Consider the following 24889-nt stretch of genomic DNA (forward strand, 5'->3'; position numbering starts at 1 on the left):
TCAAGAAAGATGAAGATTGAGGAAAAAGTCATAATTTGGCAATTATGAGAGAACTGCTAACTCTGGAGAGGGTGGTTTCGGTTAAATGATGAGGTTGGAAGCCAGATTGCAGAGAGAAGAAAGGAAGTGGTGGCATTGATCACAGATGGCCTTCTCAAGGAAATGTATTCACAAGATGGAGGAGTGATATGGGACCATAGCTAGTGGGGATGTATAAATCAAGTGAGAGGGTCTTTTTTTTAGGATGGGGGAGACATGAAAATATTTTTGTCAGCAGGAAAGCAACCAGTAGACAGGGAGAGATTGAAGATTAGTGAGAGAGGCAGAGGGAGAAGTGGAATGACTACAGGTTGTGATCAGATTAAGGAATTTCAGAGTTCATGAACATGGAAGCTGAGCATTTGTGAGTGGTGGCAAAATCAAGGGGATGACTTTGTGTAGGGCTGAGGTAGGGTGAAGGAATAGATCATGGGAAATGAGTAAATTGAAGGACTAGATGGCTAGGGTATTGGAGGAAGTACCAATATGTATATTGAAGTATGTTGCTATGATGGGAAGGGGTTGGGAAGGAGAAAAAGGCTAAGGTAGGCATTAAACTTATCAGGGAAGGAGACTATCCTGGAGGTTGATAGATGATGGCTACCTGAACCTTGATTGGGTGGTACATGTGGATTGAATGAAACTCAGAAGAGAAAAGACTACTGAGTAATTGTGTAAGTGGCAATGGGGAGCCAAAAATATTCCAACTCCTCCCTCCCCCACTGTGACCAGTGCGGGGGAGGGTATGAAATTGCAGTCAGTGATAAAAAGAGTGGCTGGAGAGACTGCGTCACATCAGGAAGGAACCATGTCTCAGTGAGTATAAGATGGAGGGAAAGGATGACAGATGAAGCAAATATGTTGTCTAAGCAGCAGGCATTCCAGACAGAAGAGTGGCAGGAGGGGGGAGCTTCTGAGTGGGACAGTGGCAGGGTTAGGTTGAAGGAGATGTGAATAAAGGAGAAGTCATTGTGTGGAAAATGTGGTGGGGGGTGCAGAGGGTGCCCTGGATGAGGCAAAGCAAGTGCTGAGGATGTGTAGGGGACCAGAGAGGGTGCCTGGAGAATGATGAAATGGCTTCTCAGGGAGGACAGGAAGCCCTCCTCAGCCGGGGTGGGGGGGGACCTTGGGAGGTGGGGCATGTACGAGTTCATCTAGGACAGGATTCAGGGGTCTATTTTCCAGAGTCCATCAGGACCAATACGAAGAGTTCAGGCTTGTAGAGGCTTCCAAGGATCAGAGAATCCTACGTTTAGAGCTGGTAGAGACCTCCTTTTATTAAAGGAATTTGTTCTACGAAGTTTGGAATCAGTCAAAGGGCTGCACTTGAGGACCTAGAGGGCCACATGCAGCCTAGAGGCTGAAGGTTCCCCACCCCTGCTCTAGTTCAGACCTTTTGTTTTACAGAGGAGGCAACTGAGGATCAGAGAAGTTAATGACTTGCCCAAGGTCACGCAGGTGCTACACTGCCCAGCTAGGCTTTGAATCCAGGATCTCTGAGTCCAAATCCAGCCTTCTTTCTATTGCACTACACTGGAAGGATGGCCATTGTAGATCAGTGGGCTTTTAAAAGGATTAACTGTTTCCTCTAGACTTTGGATAGGCTTTTCAGAAAGGCTATGGGGCTAGTGAGGCGTAGAGCCTGAAAGATACTGGGCCTGAGAAGCCTCCAGGGGATGCTCCAGTCTTGAAGCCAAACCCCCAAGTCGGGGCCGGAGGGGGGGGGGAGTGGCAGGAGATCAGAAAGGGAGGCACAAGCAGCGATGGGACCTGTCCCTGGAGAGGCCCATGCCTGAGCTTCCCAGAGATTCCAATCTGGGGACCATTAACAGGAAGGCTCCAAAGTCCGCTTTCATCCCCATTTCCAACTCCACCAGGAATTTGGAAGCTAGGAAGTTGCACTGCAGGGGGCGGATGAAAATGGGATGTCAGATTTTTAAATCTCAAAACAGATGAATTTGGGATATTACATATGAATCATTTGACTAATTATGTTTCTATAATCAAAGATGTTTTTGAACTATTAAGAGCCCAAGAAAACCCATGAATATGTGGTGAGCAGTCCTGCCTTCTTTTCTGCTCAGCTAATTCCAAACAGTTGAACCAAATTGGTCCCAGGCTGAAACCCTGCAACCTGGACCACATTTTAGCCTGAAGTCAGTTTCAGTGGCTCAGAGGGTGCCCCATAGCAAATGCTGACAGGTTTGGGGAACTGTCCAGGAGACAATGGTTGACAACCCTTGCTACAAAAATTCTTGCCTATGTCCAGCCAGATGGGTATGTCTGACACATGGTGGGGTGGACTGGGAGCCCTTTGGCGTAAGGACCCAACTCAATAACTCAGTATCCATTGTCTTTTGTATGAGAGACCCTAAAATTTACAGGGAGAATTGCCTAGTTTTGGGGTGAGAAGTACAGTAACTGAGTGGTCCCCTGACTCCACCCCCTTTGCCAAGACCTCGTTACACACAGTAATTCTCATCTCACCAGATTGAGGGGAGCTGATGACTTTTCAGGTCTGTCCCATTGTGTTGGCTAGAGAAGAAAGATATGTCTGCCAACTGTTCAATTGTGGGGGGAGATTCTGGGAAATGTATAAGATTCTGAAAGTACAGAATTTGCTCTCTAACCAGCACTTAACAGCTCAGGAATAAAATTGGCAAGCCCTGTATCACACCCTGGAGTCTGAGACTGCTATGACAGTTCCTGTTTTCTAGGAGCTTATATTCTGCAGGGGGACTGAGTGGGGAAATATGCCACATACACAAATAAATATGTGTGGAAATAAGCCACATGAGTGACAGACTTTCATCTGTGTCGCTGAATCTCCTCTTATGTGTCTCTTAGCTGTGAGGCTTCACTGTCGAGACTAAGAAGAGGAAAAAACACCCAGGAAAAAATCTGGGACCCGATACTGCCAATCCCTCACATGTGTAGCGGGTTTATACTTTGCAAAGTGTTTTTTTTTTAACCCGGCACCTCTTTTTATCCTGAGAGCAGCCTTGTAAGGTTGGATGATTATTATTATCTCTATTACAGGGGAGGAAACAGAAGTCCAGGAAAATAGAATGATTTCCCTCCTATGGTCAAACAGCTAGGAAGTGGTGCATCTGCGACTCAAAGTCAGACAAGTCCCGTATTCTTTGGAATGTGTCAGATGCCATCAGGATTGACCTAAAAAAGGCCTTCAGGGTTGAGCTGAAGAGACTGCTAAACTAATGACTATTTCATGGAGTCACACTGAAGACAGCATCTAGTCCAACCTACACCCACACAGAAATCCTCCCTCCAACATCCCTGGCCATATCTAGCCTCTAATCTAAGACCTCCAGTGACGAGGTACTCATTCTCTCCTGAGGCAGCCCATTTCATTTTTGGACAGCTCTGATTGGTGCTAAGTTTTTCCTTACTTCCAGACTAAATCTGACTCCACACCTTTCACCCACGGTTCCTAGTTCTGTCCCCTGTGGTGGAACATTTCTTTGTGGGGCTGGTGGAGGGGGCAGACAAGAAAGACAGCTGATGGTTTCCAGCTTTCTACTCAAAGAGAGGGTAGACTGGCTGACAATTTTCATGGGCTTTAGGTTTTCTGCATTTATTTGCAAAGAGGTCCCAGGGGGCTGAAACCTTAGCCCGAGAGCCAAGGCAGCCAGTCTATACGTTTACCTCATGGCTGTGATCATGCAACTACTAAAAGCGCCCTAGATGACATGAGTAGGGTTTCCAGCACTGAGAACTCAGCAGCACTGCCTGTCCCTGCAAGGTGGCAGGTTACTTTTGTAGAGATGTCATTCCCAAGGGAAAATCTGAGACAAAAACTCTTCAAACCACATGATGTCCACTGGAAGACAAATTTAATGACCATTTAACTCAATTCCACCATTTTGTAGATGGAGGAAACTGAGGCCAGAGAGGAGAACTGACTGAGACTTATAGAATTTTAGGATGGGAAGAGACCTGCAGTCAGAGAATCTGGGGTTCAAATTCTGTCCTGGACACTCACTAGCTGTGCGACCCTGGACAAGTCAAAATTAACCTATCTGCCTCACTTTCCCATTTGTAAAATGGGGATAATAATGACCTCTACCTCCCAGAGTTGTTGTGAGGCTAAATTGAGATAATATATGTAAGCCTTAGAGTATTATACATGTTAGCTGCATTATTATTGCTTCCTGAATCATTCATTTTGAACAGCTCTAGTTGGCAGGAAGTTTTTCCTTATATCGAGCTGAAATCTTCTTCTCTGCTACTTCCACCCACTGCTGGTGGTTTTTCTCCTTTCTGAGGCCAAGCAGAACAAATCTAATTCTTGCCTTAAGCCTCCTCCCACCCCCATTTCATCCCCACATCACTACCAAAGTGATTTTCCTAAAGCCCAGGGATCATTGTGACATCCCCTTGCACAGCAAACTCCAGGGCTTCCCCTGTTGCTTCCAAGGTTAAATATAAACTCCCTTGCTTGATATTTAAACCTCTTGGTTCCCTTCAAAACTCAGCTTAGGTGCCACCTTCGCCATGAAGCCTTTCCTGATCCCCCAGCTGGTAATATTCTCTCTCTCAAAATTGTCTTGTCTTCATTTTGTATACATGCTCATATAATGTACATACATATTGTACGTTATATATTATTATTAAGTTGTTTCAGTCATGTACAAATTTTGTGACCCCATTTGGGGTTTTGCTGGCAAAATACTAGAGTGGTTTGCCCTTTCCTCCTCCAGCTCATTTTACAGATGAGGAAAGAGGCCAACAGGGTTAGGTGACTTCCCAGCATCACACAGCTGGATTTGAACTCATGAGGATGAGTCTTCCTGATTCTAAGCCCAGCCCTCTATCCACTGCACCACCTACCCTGCCATTATGCATACATTATATAACACTACCCATCATACATGTATAATATTTGCAAAATGCATGTAATTTATTCTATATATGTTTGAGTGTCTGTGTATCTCTGAGACTATAGGCTCCTTGAAGGCAGAGGCTGTTCCATTTTTTTTGTCTTTGTATCTCCAGCACCTTGGACAGTGCCTAGCATACAGAAAGCACTTAATAAATGCTTGTTGATTGATCAGCTAACTCTGAATCAACCAATTAATTGATTTCATGTTAACTTTTCCTAGCCTTTCAGGTACTAGAAGACTTTGATGGACCGGTGGTAGTAATGTTTTCTTTCTTTTCTCCAGGCTAAACACTCATAGTCCCTTTGGCCAAAAATGCCCAAAGAGCTGGTGATAGAAGTAGAAGTGGAACTCAGCTTTCTTACTTCCCCTCCAGGCCAGGGCTCTTCACTGCATTCCACCTGGCCTCCTTCCACGTAGCTGCCCCTAAGCTAGTCTATCCATAGTTACTGTAATTACTGAGCTGGTATTTTTATTTAGGTACAACCCATGTTGGACTACCTGGCCTCTGAAGTCAATCAATCAATTCAAGAGCGTTTGTTAAGCTCTGTCATGGGCCAGACACTATGCTAGGGGTGGACACAGAGACAAAAATGTTCCTCAAGGAGCTTCCCTGCTCGGGATCCCATCTAACTCTGAGATTCCATGACTTGGTGTGAGTGAAGAAGGGTGAAAGAGAGGAAGTGTGATACAGTGGACAGGATGCTGGGAAGGAAGTCAGGAAGACTTAGGTGTGAATCCTACCCTTGATACTTACTAGCTGGGTGACGCTGAGCAAGTCACTACATTTGTATGTGACTCAAGTTTCCTTGAGGGGTACTGAATGTGATGGCTTCTCAAGTTCCTCTTAGCTCTGATCTTAATTTATAAACACATGAACAGCCCTGCCGAGATGGTAGTCTCTATTTATTTCATTTTTTAAAGCAGATCACTATCCATTCATCTAGAATTTATATGTGCCCAGGTCCATGACAGGTGTGGAGGAAACAACAGACCCAGTCCCTGTCCTTAAGGCACCTAGAGTCTATCTGGGGAGATGACGGACATCCATCAGACATATAGCAGCCTGGTTTAGTGGAAAGAGCCCTGAGGCTGGCTGCCAGGGGAAGTGAGTTCTAGTCCCAGCTCAGTTACTAACTCCCTTTAAAAAGAGCTCACATCTTATATGGAGCTTTAAAGTTTGCAAAGAGGTATAACCTATGTCAAATTGCTTACTGTCTCAGGGAGGGGGAGGGGAGGGAAGGAAGGAGAGAATTTGGAACTCAAAATTTTACAAAATGAATGTAATTCATTTACATGTAATTGGGAATAAAATAAAATATTGCTCAAAAAAGTTTGGGGCAGCTAGGTGGCACAGCGGATAGAGCTGGGCAAGTCACTTAACCCTGACTGCCTCAAAGAAAGTTTGTGAAACACTTTAGACATATTATCTCATTTGATCCACAAGCAATCCTGTGAGGTAAATGCTATTATCATTTTAATTTTACATAGGGTCACATAGCTAGTAAGCATCTGAGGCAGGATTCAAACTCAGGGCTTCCTGACTCCAAAGTCAGAGCTCCTCTCCATTAGAATTTATATGGTGATTTAATGTTTGCAAAGCACTTTTCATGTTACCTCGTTTGATCTCCACAATAATCCCGAGGCAGATATTATTATATTCTTTGGTTTTTATAGATGAATAAATTAAGGCTAAAAGACTTGAGTGATGCTCAGGATCACACAATTATTAAGTATCTGAGGGAGGATTCAAATTCAGGTCTTCCTGACTCCAAGGCCAGCACTCTATTGGCTATGCCATCAAAAAGCACTCCTTGGGGCAGCTAGGTGGTGCAGTAGATAGAACACTGGCCCTGGAGTCAGGAGGATCTGAGTTCAAATGTGCCTCAGATACTCACTAGCTGCGTGACTCTGGGCAAATCCCTTAACTCTGATTGCCTCCAAAAATTTAAAAAGAAAGTCACTCTTCCAGCTTCAGTTTTCTCTTCTGTCAGATGGAGATAATAACCCCTGCCCTGCTTCCTTTCCAGAGCTGTTATGAGGATCAAATGAGATAATGAATGCAAAGAAAGTGTTTTGCAAACTGTACGATCCTGCACATATGTGAGAGATTGGTCAATTATATGGTTCCTATTAGCAAGCAAACGAGGTCCTGTTCTGAATAGCAGAATGTAATTTTCCATCTGTAATGGCAAGCAAAGTGGGACTTTTTGTTTTGCTCTTTTTTATTTTGGAGTTCTAGTTCTTCTCAGCACTGAAGTAATTAAGTGCTTTTGATTGAGACTTGCCTTTTTTTCAATCAAGAGTCTTTGATGACCTGCTTACGTCACAACAAAGCCTAAGTCACCTGAGTTTGAGTCACATGGTTGTGAATCCCTCTGAACCTGAAGAAGTGTATATATACTCTCAGGTTAGCATTTTGCTTCTGGGGACTCATTCATTGGAAGAGTCTTCCTGCGACTTGGCCAGATGAGACTCTGAGTAGCCATTAAAGAGCACCCCTGCCCTGGCTTTGAAAACCCAGATGCTGGTCCATCTCTCTCTGGTAACTATGCATGTATTGCTATGGACAGACAAATCTGCCGATTTGTGTTATTTGCTCTGTTAATATAATTTCTGCTTGTAATTTCTGTTTGTGTTTTCTCTGAAGTTCAGGGTGCTGACTTTTCCCCCTGAACTAAGCAAATGGTATAAGTATGTTTAATTAAAGTGAGATTGTAAACCCCTTAAAGTTGCTTTCCCTAGAAAAGCAGATCAAAGAACCAGTGCTAGCAGCCCTCCTGTATGCTGGTGTTATTGGCCTCATACCTCCACAGCAGCTTCAAGCAGCACTGGTGTTACACCATCTCCTCAGCTTGGGGAATAGCATTTTCCCCTTGAGCAGCTTCCAATATCCATGGGCAGAAAGCTGGCAGTCAATCACGCCATTTCCTTGATAGAGATGTGAAGGAAGGGGGCTTGGGGAAAAGGTCTGTCTCTAAGGGAATTTTCAGGGATTCCCAGTATCCTCTCCAAGTCTGGGGGTAGGGGACAATGAGAAGGGTAATATTCAGGTGAGGGCTTAGGGAAGTCTCTTCTTGATGTTTCTGCCAACCACATCCTTGTCCCTGAGGCCAGAAATTAAGCAGACCATGGAGGAAACCAGGAACTAGTGGATATTGGTATGTTATTCAAAGAAGACTAGCTGAACTAGGAATTTCATGGCTTTCGCAATTTTTTCTTCCTCATTCCTAAGAGGAACAGTGATATTAATCATTTTGTGTCTATGAACTGAGAAATATGAAACCAAGAGAGAAGTTTCCTTCTCTTGGTTAGACTTGGGGGGAAAAAGTGGTAAAAAATTTTATGGATTTGATAAGATCATTTCAGGTCAAAATATCTAAGCTGGCACTGGATTTTAGCCTGGGGAAATGGATACAGGGTCAAAGACATATTGTGGTGAGGAGGAGGAACAGAACGTGGAGAACTTCTCTGGAGGAGAGGAGAAACCATGAGATGCCCTGATCCAGCAAATCCCCCCTGACCTCTCACCCCAGGCACTATAATTAAAACAACTCCCCCCTCTTTGCCAGACCCATCTGAAACCTATGCTTCACAGACCTGACAGCTGATCTCTGGAGGCCTCAGATTCAGACTAAGAGGACAGGAGGTCAAGGAGAACTTGCTTTTTACTCGGCAGTGCCTGGAGTAGATATTCTGAGACAGTCTCTCAAGGCACTTGGTGAAGCAGCCTCTGTCTGTCAGGGGCACGTAGCTATTTCCAAAACATTCAGAGCCCACAGTGAACACTTGCTGCCCTTCCCCTTTCCAAGCATCCTGAAAAGCTCAATAGTTTCCCATTTTAAACCTAAAGATGTAAACTTCGTACCCAGTGGTTTGGGGCCAATATCCTGTCCTGACAGCCAAAGGCGTTGTTAATGAGTCCACCCTCATTAGCTGACAGCAAATGGCACCAAAGACAAGGAAGAGGGTTATTTTAAAAATAATTTGACTAAAAATAGGAATTTTTTAATCAATTCTAAATTAAACGAGGGTTAAAAGAAAAAAAATAATCACCCCTCCCCGCCCTTGCCCCGGTCTTCCTTCTGTTATAATTTAATGTTCTGTTTTCGCCCAGGGTTAAGTAATTGTTTCTTCTTTGGGCCATCTCGTGTCTCAGAGCTCTTTAAAGAAAAACAGCTCCCAGAATTCTGCAGAGCCACAACTGGGAGGGATCATCTGGTCCAGCTCTCTGATTTTAAAGATGGGAAAACTGAGGCTCAGAGAGGGGAAGGAGCTTGCCCAGGGCAGCACAGCAAGTCAGTGGCAGAGACGGGGCTAGTCTAGGACTGACCAGCTACCAGGAAGCGAGCGAGTTCCTCTTTGCAACCTGGTGCTGCCAAAGACAAGGGAAGACCTGCTTCTGATACTGATGAACTGTGTGACCGTGGGTAAATCCCTTAACCACCTTGAGTCTCAGATTCGACAACTATAAAATGGTGATTTTAATGCCATGATAGGTACTTCATAGTGTTCTTGTGGGGCTTAAATTATACGTTTGTGTGTGTGTGTGCGCGCGTGTGTGTGTATAATGTGCTATACTTTGAAAACCTTGAAGGACTAACTAAAAGTCAGTTATTATTATTATTAAAACCCAACCACCCACTGCTGGAGATCAGTGTCACCTACTTGCTGCTATCATCATCTCTATGTTCTTCTTGCCTAGGTAATGGCCAAGAACTCATTTCTTCTGAAGGGCTGATGACTTTTAGTCTGTTACTTGATGAATTCGGTTATGAATTTAGTTACACAAGATACATTTTTGAAGGTAGCGAGCAGCGCGGTGTAGATGATGGAGCGTAAAAGGCTCAGGCTCTGCCGCTTAATGAATGTCTATAGGACCCTGGGAAATTAACTTAATCTTGACAAATCTCTATTTTCTCATCTGCTAAATTTGGATAGTACCAGGTAATACTGCAGGATCTGCCTTTCAGAGGTGTGAGACTCAGATGAGGTAATATGATTTGTAAATTTTAAAGTATAATGTAAATGTCCATTACTACTACTACTACTACTACTACTACTACTACTACTACTACAACAACAACCACTACCACTACCACTACCACTACCACTACCACTACTACTACTACTACTACTACAACTACAACTACTTAGAATGGGAAGGCTTGGCTTTTAAAACCAACTATATGTCTTGCAACCACAAAACAGAGCCCTACAATTTGTTCATTTCTGATCTTAAAGGGAGAGAAAACACATAATACAGAGAAAGTAAGAAAGTCATAAATGGCACCAGGAAAATGGAAGCTCTCAACGCACCCCTGAACAAAATATGTGAAATAAATATAATCAATTTCGGTTGAAGGTCAAAGTCATGAGTGTATTGTTGACATGAATCCACCATTTGGGGTGGTTAAAATGAGATGACACAAATAGGCTTTAATTACAAATCTCTAGCTGGTCAGATGACCTTATCAATATGACATACAGTGGGAGGCAGTGTCAAGATGGTGGAAGAACAGGAAGATATTTAGCCTAGTTCCCCTGGCAAACCTCCTTCACAAAGACCTAGAAAATATACCAAATTGAATTCTTACTGAGAAATCCCAGAAAAAGTCTCAGTGTAGCAGTATGAGGTAGTTTAGAGAGACAGAGAGGTCTGCAGATCCCTGGCACAGGGTCTGGTAAGGAGTATGCTACATGCAGAGTATTTTGGCACATAAGGATTGAAAGAGAGCCAAGAATAGGCATCAGGACAGGAAATACTGGGGCAGGAAGACATCCCAGGGGACCCCTGAACCAGATCGAGGTGGAGAAACAGGTGCTATCTGGCAGCACTATCACCTCCTATCCAGTTCCCAGTTAGACTGAGAAAGTGATCTGTGTGTATGGGTGGTGGAGAAGAAAGGTCGTTAGTGGTGCCTTAGTTGTGTACTAAGTGAGAGACAAGTGCCAGAAGCAAATGGTAGCTAGGTGGCTCTGATTTTAGGAGCACAGCAAGGATGTGGTTCTAGCTTCCAGGACAGGGTTGAAGCCTATAGGAATGCCAGACCAAAGGGGAGTTTGGAGTTCAGTCACTCTGAACCTGCAGAGCCTTCCAGTGGGCTGACAGTGACTGAGTCCAGCAATAGTCCACTGAAACTCCCGATTAGGGACAAGCCAACAGACCCAAAGCTGGGTCAGGAACTTGCAGAGCTCAGACCAGGAGGGCTGTGAGCAGACTTGGCCCTGAATCACATCATTTTGGGAGCACTGAAAGCTTATAGGTCCCCAGCTAGAGCTGTAAAAGCAGCAGAAAGACATAAGAGAACAGAAAGCTTCCGCCACACATTCCCTTCAGAAGTGCAGAGCCCAGCACTAAGAGAAAGCCCAAGAAGAATGAGCAAATATAAAAAGAATCCCAGTATAAAGAGCCATTATGGAAACAGGGAAGCTCAAGAAACAAGCATAGAAGAAGATAATGACTTGAAAACATTCACAAGTAAAGCCTCAAAGAAAAATGCAGCTTGGATACCAGTTCAACAAGAAGAAAAAAAAGAGATTGAGAGGTCCATAAGAGGTAAAATTGACAATTTTGATCATATAACATTTAAAAGTTTTTGCACTAATAAAAACATTAAAGCTAACATTAGAAGAGAAGCAGGAAATTGGGAAAAAATCTTTGCACTAAGTTTCATATATAGGGAACTGAGAAAAATTTACGAGAATAAAAGTCACTCCCCAAATGATAATCAAAAGATGTGACCGGGCAGTTTTCAAGGGAAGAAATCCAAACTATCAATAGCCATATGAAAACATGCTTTGAATCACCAAAAATTAAATAAATGCAAATTAAAACAACTCTGAGGTACCATTTCATACTCCTCAGATTGACAAATTTCACAAAAAAGGAAAATAACAAATGTGGGAAACAGGCACTTTAGTACACTATTGGTGAAGCTGTGAACTGGTCTAGGTATTTTGGAAAGCAATTTAGAACCATGCCTCCAAAACTATTAAACTGTGACCCTTTGACCCAGTGACACTACTACTATGTCTATGCGCCCAAGGAGGTCAAAGAAAGAGAAAAAAGACTCCTATGTACAAAAATATTTATAGCCGCTCTTTTTGTGGTGGCAAAGATTTGGAAACTGAAGGAGCGCCCATCAATTGGGGAATGGCTGAGCAAGTTATGGCATATGAATGAGATGGAATAGTATTGTGCTATAAGAAATGATGATGGTGATGGGGTTTCAGAGAAACCTAGGAAGACTTATATGAACTGATGTAAAGTGAAGTAAGCAGAGCAAGAAGAACAATTTATACAGTAACAATACTGCAAAGACAAACAACCTTGAAAGACTTAAGAGCTCTGAGCAATACAAAGACCTACAATAATTTCAGAGAGCTCATGATGAAATATGTTCTCCACCTCCAGATAGGGAAGTGATAGCCTCAGAGTGCTGGTTGAAGTGTATACACACACACCTATGTACATATACATATATGTATATATATACACACATATGTGTGTGTATATATATATATATATATATATATATATAAGATATGGTTAATGTAGGAATTTGTTTAGCTTGACTATACTTGTTCGTAACTGGTTTTGCTTTACTTTCTCATTCAATAGGTTTGGGAAGGAGAGAGGGGAGAGAATATGGAACTGAAAATAAAACAGAATTGAATTTAAAAAAGAAATATAAGTTCTGGAAAGCATCCTTTCTCAGAATAAGCCTGTTTCATCCACAAAAATTTGTTGATCATTGTTAAAAAAACACCATCAAAAAGCCATGATACATAGTGGTGATGAACAGTGCTCATCAACTCAAGAACTCTTAGTTGTTTGAGGCCAACAGGTCTTTTGGGAAGTTTATTAATTTGCTTTTGACCTATAACTTCCTAAAGTGTCAAGCTCACAGCTCTCCCCCTCCCCCCTCAATCCATTAGTTTGTCTTCTTCCTTATTATACAAAGGTGTAGATACAGACATAAATAGGAAATTTCTTATCATAGGTCACAAAATTGGCAGAATTGGAAATGCACATCTCTTAGAGAGGCTGATGATTTCTTCCTGAGATTAAAGTTGCTCCCAAACGATGATTAGGGTAGTGCGAGACTCCTTATAAAAGGCATAGCCAAGTGAGATTCGACTAAATTACTGAATATTCCTACTTGAATATGCTCTTCTCCTATAAAATGGATTTTTAAAAATTAAAACAATAATATGAATTATTTCTAATAAGAAGGATACATGCAGAAATGAACAGCAAGATTTAAAAGAAACGGACACTCCCAGGCACAATGGAGTACCTTTCTTTAGTCTTAACTGCTGTTAATCTAGTTCAATATTAGTTTTGTTTGCTTTCATTCAATCTAAACCTTTTATAATTAGAAATTACTTTGAACATTCTTTTGGGATCAGAAGGCATATGATTTGCTCAGGGCTTTGGAGTAGCAGCTGCTTAAAAACGTGCCAGTTAAAATTTACCCTGATCGCCATCATTAGAGCGCTACGTCTATCTATTTCTCCATTCTTCTCATTCACGTAAAGTAGACAGCAGTCTCCAGGCCTTCTCATCTTCTCTCTCTTTGTGGCTCTAACTGGGGAAAATTGGGTTCCAGGGAAAACATGGCCCCCATCTTCCTAGCAGGCTAGCTCTCATGAAAGTCTACATTTTCTGCCCTAGCAACTGTTTCCTATCTCTCCCCTGGCTCTTGTCTCCCATTTATAGTCAATACATTTTTAGCACAGTGAGCAATTTCTCTGCTGTAGGCCCCGGGGAACTTGTAAGCTGCTGTTGACAGAGCTTTGCTGCTACATGGAGTGTCCTTAAAGGAAAGCGAGTCATTTGCTTTTGTGACTATTGTAAACAAGTTTTAAACACAATAGCATCATTTTTAAACACATTATTTTCCTTATATTGGCCTTTGAGAAGTGTTCAGGATGAGTACATCATGTTTATAAAATGATACTCAATGAAAAGATGGCCAACCTTGAAGATGGCTAGCACTCCCTTCTCATGAATAAATAAATGTTTGCTATATTTCTATGAAATATCAGGTAAGCAGGAGTTTCTCCCCCTGCTCCAGCTCTACTTCTGGTATCTTATGGAAAATACCGGGGCAAGCTGTCATGCTTATGGTATTGCCCATAGGAAGTCTGCCCAGAAAAGGCAGCTGGCCTCATACCAACCGAACCCAAAGTACTTGAAGGCAAACAGCTGAGTTGATCTCAATGACAGTGTTTCCCATTTATGGGATAAATACAGCAAAGGGCATTCTAGCCCAGTGGAGATTGCTTAAGTCTGTGTGCAGAGAAGCTGGAGTTTGCATGCAAGTCAAGCCTGGTTTCTGAGTGGAGGGAGGCAGCTAGGCTCCCTTGGCTCTTGTGTAAGCCATGAATGGGCAACTAGTGTTCCTACAGCCCTGAGTGCCCAGAAGTCCTCAATCTCAGGAATTGGGCCCAGCTAGCTTGGATCCCAGTGGCTTGGATCAAGCAGAATGAAGTGACTTTCAATGGGAGCACATTAGAGGAACAAAGAGTTTGAGTATAACTCAGGATTGCTATGAAATCATAAGCCCCATTTCCTCTCCTCAATGTGTTCTAATAGGCCAAATCTGTACCTTCATTTCTAGCAAAAGTCCACACACCTCTGTTTGTACTGAGTCCTAGCCCAGGTTAGCTAAGAAGCAGACCTTGAAAAGGGTTATGACAGGACAGCAATAGAGCCTCTCCCAGGCTGGGATCTAGGCCAAGCTGAAAGGATTCTGTGTCCCCTGCCTGCCCCCAACCAGCAACTTGGCATGTCCTGAGCTCACAGTCAGGGCTTCAAGCTGTTTTTGGTTTCAAATGGAGTGAGTTCATTTATTAAATGTGCTTGAGTGGTAGAGAAGACCAAAAGTTATTTTGTGAGATTTATCAAAGAGCTCTGGTTCTCCTTCCTGCCCTATCTAGCTAAGCCTGGCCAGGCCCCTCCAGGAAGTAGTCCGCTTCATGCCCACAGTTCTGGCTTCCAAGCTGCCTGAAAGAATGAGCTTATTCAGCAAATCCAGGCTGGGGAGTTCATAGAGATTCCGTCCTTTCAGATTCTGTTGCAGGGTAGTGATGCACAGAGGCGGTGGGCAATTCTTGGCCCATTCCCCTCTTGTGAGTAGGGGGAAGGAAGGGCTTCACCTGCTCCTCACCCTAGCCCCATCAAGTTGGGCTAGTCCAGGGGTGGGGAACCTGCAGCCTTCTAAATCCTTAAGTATGGCCTTCATCAGTCAAAAGGCCACACTTAAGGATTTAGAAGGCCACATGTGGCCTTAAGGCTTCAAGTTCCCTTTCCCTGGACTAGTCACTGTTTTCCCTGAGTATCCCATTCCTGCTCTCATGAATAAGCAGGAAATAGCCAGGGCTCTGAGGATAAGGATCTCCCCGGGATGAGCACTATGCTTAGGTCCATGTCACTTCTCTGCTCAAAAATCTTGAGTGTGTTCCTACTATTTTTCTGAAAGAAACTTCAGAATTCTTTGCCTGGCTTTCAATGATTTCCACAACTTAGCACTATTCTCTTTTTACCACCTTACCTGTTTTTACTCTCCTCTCTGTTCCTGACAACCTGAACCACTGTCTGCCTCTGAATGCACCCTGCACTCTCCCATTTCTCCACTTTTGCTCCTGAACATAAGCATACATACATGTAGATAGAAGGGAAGTTCCTTGAGAATACCCAGAACCCAGAGGGAAAAGAAATACTTAAATAACCCTACCTTTGAAAAAAAAATTGAACAAGCCATAAATGAGCTTTCTAAGGAAAAAAACCCCCACAACCAGATGTGGATTTACGAACAATTATACCAAACATTTAAAGAGCAATTAATCCTATACTACATAAACTCTGAAAAAAAAAAAACAGAAAAAGAAGGAATCCTACCAAATTCCTTCTATAACACCAATATGGTCTTGATATCTAAACCAGGGAGAGTCAAAACAGAGAAAGAAAACTATAGACCAATTACTCTAATGAATATTGATACAAAAATGTAAATGAATACTAGCAAGGAGATTACAACAATATATCACAAAGATCATACACTACGACCAGGTTGGATTTATACCAAGAATTCGGAGTTGGTTCAATATTAGGAAAACTAGAAGCATAGACGACCTTATCAGTAACAAAAGCAACGAAAATCACATGATTATTTCAATAAATGCAGAAAATTTTTTGACAAAATATAGTACTGATTCCTTTTAAAACATTAGAAAGCACAGGAATAAGTAAAATGAAGAGCAAGCATTATATGTAACAAGGATAAGCTAGAAACCTTTCCAGAAAGATCAGAAGTGAAGCAAAGATGTCTCTTATAATCATTACTATTCGATATTGTACTAGAGATGCTAGGTGGTACAGTGGATTGAGCGATGGGCCTGGAGCTGGGAAGACTTGAATTCAAATGCAGCCTCATATACTTACTAGCTATACCACCCTGGGTCAGTCACTTGGCTTCTGTTTGCCTCAGTTTCCTCAACTGTAAAATGGGGATGACAACGGCACCTATTTCACAGAGTTGTTGTGAAGTTCACATATGATACTATTTATAAAGCACTTAGGGCAGTGCTTGGAACATAGCAAGTGTTACGTAAATGCTTCCCCTCTTCCCTTCCCCCTTCTCAATAAAACAAGATAAAGAAATCAAAAGGAATAATTATTGGTAATAAGGAAGCAAAACTATTACTCTTTGCAAACGACATAACAGTTTACCAGAAGCCAACTAAACAAACTAATGCAAACAACCAACGACTTCAGCATATTTGCAGGATATAAAACAAACCCATGCAAATCATCAGCCTTTTTGTGTATTACCAACAAAATCCAACAGGAAGAGTCAGAGAAATTCCATTTAAAATAACTATAGACAATATGAAAAACTACCAGCCACAACACACATGGGGACTATACGAACACAGTTACAAAGCACTCTTCACACAAATAAAGACATTCAAATAATTAGAGAAATATTCATTACTCATTGAGAGGCTGAGCCTCCATATAACCTCTATGTAACAAAAATGCCAATAGGACCTAAGTCAATTTCCTTATTAAGTGTCACACCGCACAAACTACCAAAGAATTACTTTATAGTGCAGGAATAAATGACATTCAGCTGGAAGAACGAAAGGTCAAGAATTTCAAGTGAATCAATGGAAAAAAATGGCCAGGAAGGGGACTAGCAGAACTAGATCTTAAACTATACTCACCAATCTATAATCATCAAAACACAATTTGGTACTGAGTGGAAATGGAGCCTGATTAGTGGAACGGTTAGATATGCAATATATGGAAGCAAAGGAGCACAGTAACTTAGTGTTTGATAAATTGAAAGATCTCAGGTGTTGGGGGCAAGAACTCACTATTTGACAAAACTCCTTGGAAAACAGGAAAGCAGTCTGGCAGAAACTAGGCCTAGACTAACATCTCATACCATACACCAAGGTAAGCTAAAAATGGGTACACGGTTTAAACATAAAGGGTGATATCATAAGCAGATTAGTGGCTCGTGGAAGAAATCACCTGTCAGATCTACGGATAGCAGAAGTGTTCATGACTAAACAGGAGACAGAGAGGTTGACAGGAGGTAAAATGGATAATTTCGATTATATATAATATATTAATATACAACATATTATATCCTATATATTATATGTACTATAATATATAATTACGATTATATGTATATATCTGGTTGTGCAAACAAAACCAATGCATCTAAAATCAGGGGAAAAAACGGGAAAACGGGCAGGGAGGGCGATAGGAGAAGGAGGGGGCCTTTGTGGGAAACAGCTACCTCTCCTTCCAAATAGAAACTATTCCTTGATAGGAGAATTCCTTCATTTCTCTCTCTTTCCCAATCAGCTGGAATCTTCTCTTTCTCAGACCTAGGTCAGGCCTCAAGCACGGAGCCATTCCCTGTCTACCCAGACGGATGTGACCTCTTCTCCTTCGGCCTCTCATCCTTCTCTGGCTTCTCCTATGCACTTCTAATGTCAGTAACAGACAGGATTCCTGTACGGAGCTTTAAGGATTGTAAGGCCCTTTACATAGGTTATCTCATTTGATCTTCAGAAGCGACTCTGTGAAGTAGGTGCTATTATGATACTCATTTTACACACTAGGAAACTGAGGCACAGAAGTTAAGTGACTTGCCCAAGGTTATACAGCTAGTAAATGTCTGAGGCTGGATTTGAATTCAGGTCTTACTGATGCCGAGTCGAGCACTCTATACCACCTAGTTGCCATTAGAATTTCTGCTCTTATTTCTTTTTTAAAATCCGTTTTTATTGCTTTCTTCTGTTTCTTATATCATAGTTATACCCAGTATCCTTTCTTCTTTCCTGCCATTGTTATTTATATGTAAACCACATCCCATCTAGGAGGTTGTAAGTCCCTCAAGGTCAGGGGCCATGCTGGTTGTTTTTCATCTTTTATCTCCAGGGCCCTGCACACAGTAGAAGCATGATAAATATTTATTATTTATTAGCATATTATTTATTATTTTATTAAAATAGCATATTATTTATTAGCATATGATATAACATTATTTATTAGCAAAACACATGCTAATAAAAGCATAATAAAGGAACCCAATTGGATTTCTAAAAAAAGCTTTGAAGGTCCAGAGAACTGAGTAAGGGATCCCTTTGGGAAAAAAACTTCCCACTTTCCTCTAGTCTTTCTTTTTTCCTTCTAGTCTTTCTGGTGTGGAGGCTGCCTAAGATCCCAGCCTGGGGCTCATGGGCTCTCAGGAGCACCATAAATCCAGGAGGAATCGTACCTAGCCTCCATGCCACCTTAGACTCATGGAATTGAACACTTAAGGATAGTCTTACCCACTGCAAAGCATCTTAAGTCTTCTCTCCACCCACACAGCTACCACTCCCGTTAAGGCTCTCATCACCCCTCATCTGGACTATGACAACAGCTTCCTCATTGGTCTCCCTGCTTCCAGGCTCTCTCCTCTCCACTCCATCCTCTACAGAGTTGCTGAAATAACCTTCCTAAAGCACCGATATTGACTCCTTTTGGTCAAGAACCCTTGGTGGCTCTTCTAGACTCTGGGATAAAATTAAAAACTCTTCACTTGGTGTACTAAAGCGTGGCACAGTTCACATTCTTCCCCTTTACGTACTCTTGTGTTCCAGACAGACAGCTGGCCTCCCCACTGTTCCTTCCATTCTATCTTTGCACAGACTATCCCCCAGGCCTGCAATACGCTTCCTCCTCACCTCTACCTCCTCAGTTTTCTTCAAGGCTCAGCCAGGCCTCTTTCCACGCAAAGCCTTCCCTACTGGACTCTGAGCTCCTTCAGGGTAGAGACCGTGTTTTAGCCTGTCCTTGTATCCTTCGCGCTTTACACAATGATGGCATGGAGTAAGCACTCAATAATGACCGTTGTTGATAATGTTTAGCCTTCTCCCTTTCCTTGAACTTTCTTGTATTTGTGCATTTGTGCACTTCCTCCCTTTAGACCGCAAACCCCCCGAGGGCAAGGACTGGTTCATTTTTGCCTTTGTATGCCCAGAGCTTAGCACAGTGCCTGGCACATAGTAGGAGGTTAATCAAACTTGTCTGGATTAGTTTGAATCCAGAAGTTAACAGCTTCTCAGTATTCATGAGTGTCTAGCATTTCCAGGTTTTAGGGTCCTGAGGATAGCATAGTTACTGAAAATATTCCCCACCGCACCATGACAATCCAGTGGATCTGATGGGCTACTGGTAAGCACCCTATTCCCTTAATGCTGGTCTTCGAAGACTATATTTGACTATAGACTATATTTATAGATTATCTTTGAATTTGATTTTTTGTAAATTAGCCTCAGAATAGGTCATTAGGAGAAAAGCCCAAATATCAAACCCAGAGTAAAAAGACCATTACATGGCCTTTGCCAAATCTCCGAAGCACCAACCAAGGGCTAGCGTCGGAACGCCAACAAGCCTGGGTCTCCCATTTGAGTTGTTCCTAGTTTGTCCTTCTCCTCCCTGCTGGAGGCATGAGCCTGCCAGCCATGTTAAATCTCAAATCTCCAGCAGCAACTTTGCTGGCCGGCCAGGACAATGAGCCAGGCTGGGCTCTGCACACTGAGGCCCAAGGCTACACTGAATGGAATGCCATGTTATTAATAAAAGCTGATGATTCCAAGGAAAGAAAGCAGCAGTTCCATGGTCCTTGACCGTTGGCAGACCATACGGCATGTAATAATAAGAGATTTTTAAGGTTTGCAAAGCACTTCCCAAATAGCATCCCATTTGATCTCCAAAACAACGCTGTGAGGGAGGCGCTATACAGGTGAGGAAACTGAGGTTAAAAGAGGATAAGTGACTCGGCTAGGATCACATGGCTAGTAAGAATCTAAGGTGGGATTCGAACCCAGGTTTTCCTGATTCCAAGTCCAGCGCTCTAGTTTGGGACATCACATTTCAAGAACATTGACAAGCTGCGGCTTTTTCAGAGGAGGGCAACCAGAACGGGAAGGGGACTAGAAACCATATCATGAGTTATTTGAAGAAACTGAGAATGTTCCTGAAGAAAAAAAAAAGAGATTACCTGTGGGCATATTCTAGACCCACCCCTACCCCCTTCGGTAGAATGCAAACTTCTTGAGGGCAGGAATTACTTTTCATTCTGTCTTTGCTTCACCAGTGGCTGGTACTGTACCTCAAACATAGTAGGTGCTTAAAAGTTGGTTTGGGGGCAGCTAGGTGGCACAGTGAGTAGAGCGCTGGCCCTGGAGTCAGGAGAACCTGAGTTCAAATTCAGCCTCAGACACATGACACACTTACTAGCTGTGTGACCTTGGGCAAGTCACTCAACCCCAATTGCCCTGCTTTTCCCCTTCCAAAAAAAAAGTTGGTTTGCATTGAGTTTAGGGGGTTCATGATAACTGACTTCAAGTGTGAAGGGCTCTCACGGGGGAGAGGGATTACTCTACTTAAGACAGTTCCAAAGGGCAGACCTAGGAATGATGGATGGAAGTCAGAACACAGCAGATTCTGGCTCAATATAGGGAGGAACTTTTTAATGATTAGATCTGCCTAACACTGAAATGGGGTGGGGTGAGCTTCCTGTCCTGGGGTTCTTTGGATGGACACTCATCGAGGATGATGCAGAGAGGTTTCCTGACCATATGTGACTTGGACGAGAGAGATGTCCTCTGAGGTCTGAGATGCAGCGATTCTATAAATAAAGCCTCCCCTCCCCCCAAACTAGTTTCCTATTCTCCAAAAAGGGAAATTTCTGATCACCACTCTTCCACCACAGACCAAGGAACACAATTAGCAGCCTCACAGTTGCCCCTAAGACCGAACAGCTGAATGCTAAGTTTTCTTACTGGCCTTTGCTGACTATTGCTCAAATCCCAGACGCAGGTGGTGGCCAGAACTGAACACAGTGTATCATATGTGGTGTGACCAGAGCAGAGGACAGTGAAATCACCACTGCCCCTTTTTCTGGACACTGGTTTCCGTGGATGTAGCACGACGCTGATGTAGTTTTTTTTTTTTTTTACTTCCATGCGCGCATACTGAGCTTGTGGTCCACTAAAACCCCCAGATACTTATAGCCACATGGCCTCCCCTATCCTGTATTTGAGCTGCTGATTTTTTGAAGTCAACAGCTGGACTTTGCATGTTTCCCTTCTGCAGTGGATTTTTGAAACCCGAACTCAGGATTTAGCATTTCAACCTATTAATTTGGTTACTTTGCTTTTATCTCTGCTGAGGTGCTAAGGGGGTGCTGTTCAGTGGACTGAACTCCCATCCTTTAGCTCTTGGCTATGGAAATTGATTTTATATACTAGCTTTGGGGGAAGGGGTGAATCAGGAAAATAGCAGAAAAGCCCTTTTTTGCTAGTGGCCCTTTTAGGCTCATTTAACATTTAATTTAAAAAGACTAGAAAAGTAGCCAGGCTGTGTGTGGACAGAATTCATGCCCAATGAACCCATTTTTCCCCACCAAGGGGTAAAAGGTGGCACAGAGGTTGAGATCGAATGTCTACGCTCTGTAGACAAGTGAGGATCCAGAGATAAGATCAGGAAATTCACATTTCCTTTCATTCTCTCCTGTTTCTGCTCTGAAAAATCCAGAGCCACAGGCAGCCCCTTCACTTGGCATGGGCCCACAGGGTCAGTGCCTCAGAAGTACATCTCTGATTCTCTACTGACCATGAAAAGTTCATCCCATTCCATTCCCTTGCCCTTCCCACTTCCCTTGAAACCCGGGATAGGACTATTTCAGAGCAGAAAAAAAGAAGTCAGAGAAAGGGGGCAAGAAAGGGCATGAGGAAGGCCACAGGTTGAAAATATAAAGGCAAAGAAGTTTTTTAAAAAATGGAATGTTAAATTACCGGATAACCGTCTCGTCCTGCTTGCCCCTGTGGTAATTAATAAGCAATTAATAATAAGACTTTCAGCACAACATATGGCCATGTTTATAATTTAATTAGGGGCTTAGCTAACCCAGCAGAAACTTGTGAATGATAATGCTTTACACAGGAGGAAACAAAGCACTTTGAAACAGCTGGGCTAAAATATGCTTTATAGGGAGAAGTCCCCTCGGCAGCTAGCAGGCAGAAGGGAACAATGGAAAAGCTCTGGGAGTGTTGAGGGGGTGCATGACTAGTAATGGGGGCTCCTGTTCAAGAGCACCTTAATTAAGCTTCCAGATTTTACTTTTGATTCAATGAGCACCTACGAGGTCTAACTGGCCAAATATGTGCCCAGACCATAGAATGTGATTTACTTTAACCTAACCAGGCTCAGACACCCAAGTCTGAAGGCACCTGCATTGGCAGACGGCTTCTCCTGGGCATGTTTTTACCCTGATCTCAGTCAGCTGAAGTTGTGTTTAGAAGGAAAAAGTCAGAATCTTGAAGTACTTCTATTATAACCAGATGTTTCCTGACTGTGAGTGGTTAGTCAATCCCTGAGCTAGTGTAGAGACCAGGATGAGATAGCAGGAGAAATCTCCCACTCAGCCTGCAGCCTTATCATGATTCACAAAGCATTCTGTGTAAGGGCCACGCAGTTACTTTTTGAAAGAGAAAAAGACAAATGTCTTCTTGGGTCTCGTGGGATACACCTTGATGAGTTAACACAAGCAGCTTCTCTGTGGCAGTTAAACACCAAGCACAGGTATACAGCTGCTGGTCCCCAATTGGGTTGCAAATGTCTTTGGGGCTTAACACGGTGTTTCATGTACATTTAGGAGCCTGGCAATTCCTAATGGTGCAGATCGAGAGATGAATCATCTCTAGTGGAAGTGAAAAAAAAAATGAACAGAACTCAAGCTCATCTGGAAAGAATTCCATTTGAGGTTAATTTTGGCTAAAACCAGAATTCAGTGTGCTCTTTGGATTGATTCATCAGGATTTATCAGGCTTTAAACATTGACAGGAGGAATCAGTGCCAGACATCTCATATTTTGGGAGGGGAGGGGAATGAATGAGATTCCAGGGAAGTTGAGAATATCCCCTTTTAAATGCTGGCCCTGGAGCCAGGGAAAAAGACCTTCTGGAATCTCCTCCCTCTCTCTCTCCCTTCCCCCCTTGTCTCCTTCCTCCTCCATAAGAAAGCAGGAGAGGGCTCCTTAAAATCCAGGGGTAGGGACATATTAAATGTATATCCTGATCAAAAACCAATCATCTGCTTATGCTCAGCAGGATAAACTTCATATACCTTCTGCCTACTTTTTAGCAGAGAGGTGGTGGGCTATAGTTGCTGAATGAGGCATACATACATTTTCAGACATGGCCAGTCTGTTGGTTTGTTTGACTGGGCTGTACTTCTTTTTTGCAGGGGGGCGGGTCACAAGACATTGTTCTATAGTGAGAGCCTGTTAGTTCTCTCTGTAGAAGGTATAGGAGTCATTATGAAGTGATGATGGTGTTTTCAAATAGATTATCAATAAATCATTTTTTAAAAAACTTTGAAGGATTTTACTTTCCAATTTGGGGAGTAACATATTTTTCTGGTAGAGATGAAATTGAATTTTCAAAGGGGGTGCCTGATAGGGAGATCCTGCATGAGTCTCTGAGTTTGGCTTGGAAATGTTTGGAATATGACATGAAAGTAACATTGTAAAGGACCATGAAGTCAATAGATTGCCTGGTTTCCAACAAATCACTATGACTGCCTGGAGGGAGTATAGTCATATTTCATTTAATCCAAAGACCTAATTAGTCCCATGAAATTCTTACCGTGGACACTCTGGAGTGTGTGTGTGTGTGTGTGTGTGTGTGTGTGTGTTGTGGGAGGGGCTGCCACTCAACAGATTGGACTCCCATGCCTTAATAGACTTGAACTCTTTTGATTAGCCAACTTTGGGCAGCCCAGCAATGTTTCAAAGTACTGACTGCAAAGGTCCACCTTTAATGTTTCCTGATGTTACCATTTGTATGGTCCAAGATGATTGGCAGGAGATAAGCGAGAGAACTCTACATATCGGCTCGTTTCCCAAGGATCTCAAACTCTTGGGGAGGGTGGGGGGAACAGTTAAACATTTTTAAAGCCTCTTTTTACTGTGTCTACAATCAGAAAAATGGAGCCACATCTGGTACCAATTTTCCTTCCAGACACACCCACTGCTATGCCCCCCAAAACGGCGTGTCAAGGAAATGGTGCAGAAAGAAAGCAACGATGCCTTATCTTTGGGGATCCTTGGTGAGTGAAATCCGGGATACTTACTGCAGGCCCTGCAATGCAAAAACACAAAAGCCTCAGTTAGGATTGAGTCCACAGAAGGAACCCTAGCCTAGCACTCTATGGCTCGTTGGGAGACAAAGCCTCGAGTTCACTCCTAGCAGCATCTGATTGGCTGGGGCAGCTCCCTCTGATGGCTCCCGATTCTGCTCGGCTTCTTTTTTTGGGGGGGGGGGGAGGCATAAGGATTAAGCCGCTGGCCCAAGGTCACACAGCT

At 42.9% G+C, this 24889-nt stretch overlaps 1 protein-coding gene across 1 annotated transcript in view; it reads right to left on the reverse strand.

Moving 5' to 3' along the window:
* COL23A1 (collagen type XXIII alpha 1 chain) overlaps positions 1–24889 on the reverse strand; it is a 467765-nt gene that overhangs the window by 76810 nt on the left and 366066 nt on the right. Inside the window, exons 4-5 of the mRNA XM_036751498.1 lie at positions 24658–24665; positions 22320–22346 (exon numbers count right to left, since the gene is read on the reverse strand). Of these exons, the coding sequence (XP_036607393.1) occupies positions 22320–22346; positions 24658–24665 (35 nt within the window). The remainder of the gene's footprint in view (positions 1–22319; positions 22347–24657; positions 24666–24889) is intronic.

The sequence above is a fragment of the Trichosurus vulpecula genome, chromosome 3 (assembly GCF_011100635.1).
Source record: "Trichosurus vulpecula isolate mTriVul1 chromosome 3, mTriVul1.pri, whole genome shotgun sequence".
Classification (NCBI taxonomy): Eukaryota; Metazoa; Chordata; class Mammalia; order Diprotodontia; family Phalangeridae; genus Trichosurus; species Trichosurus vulpecula.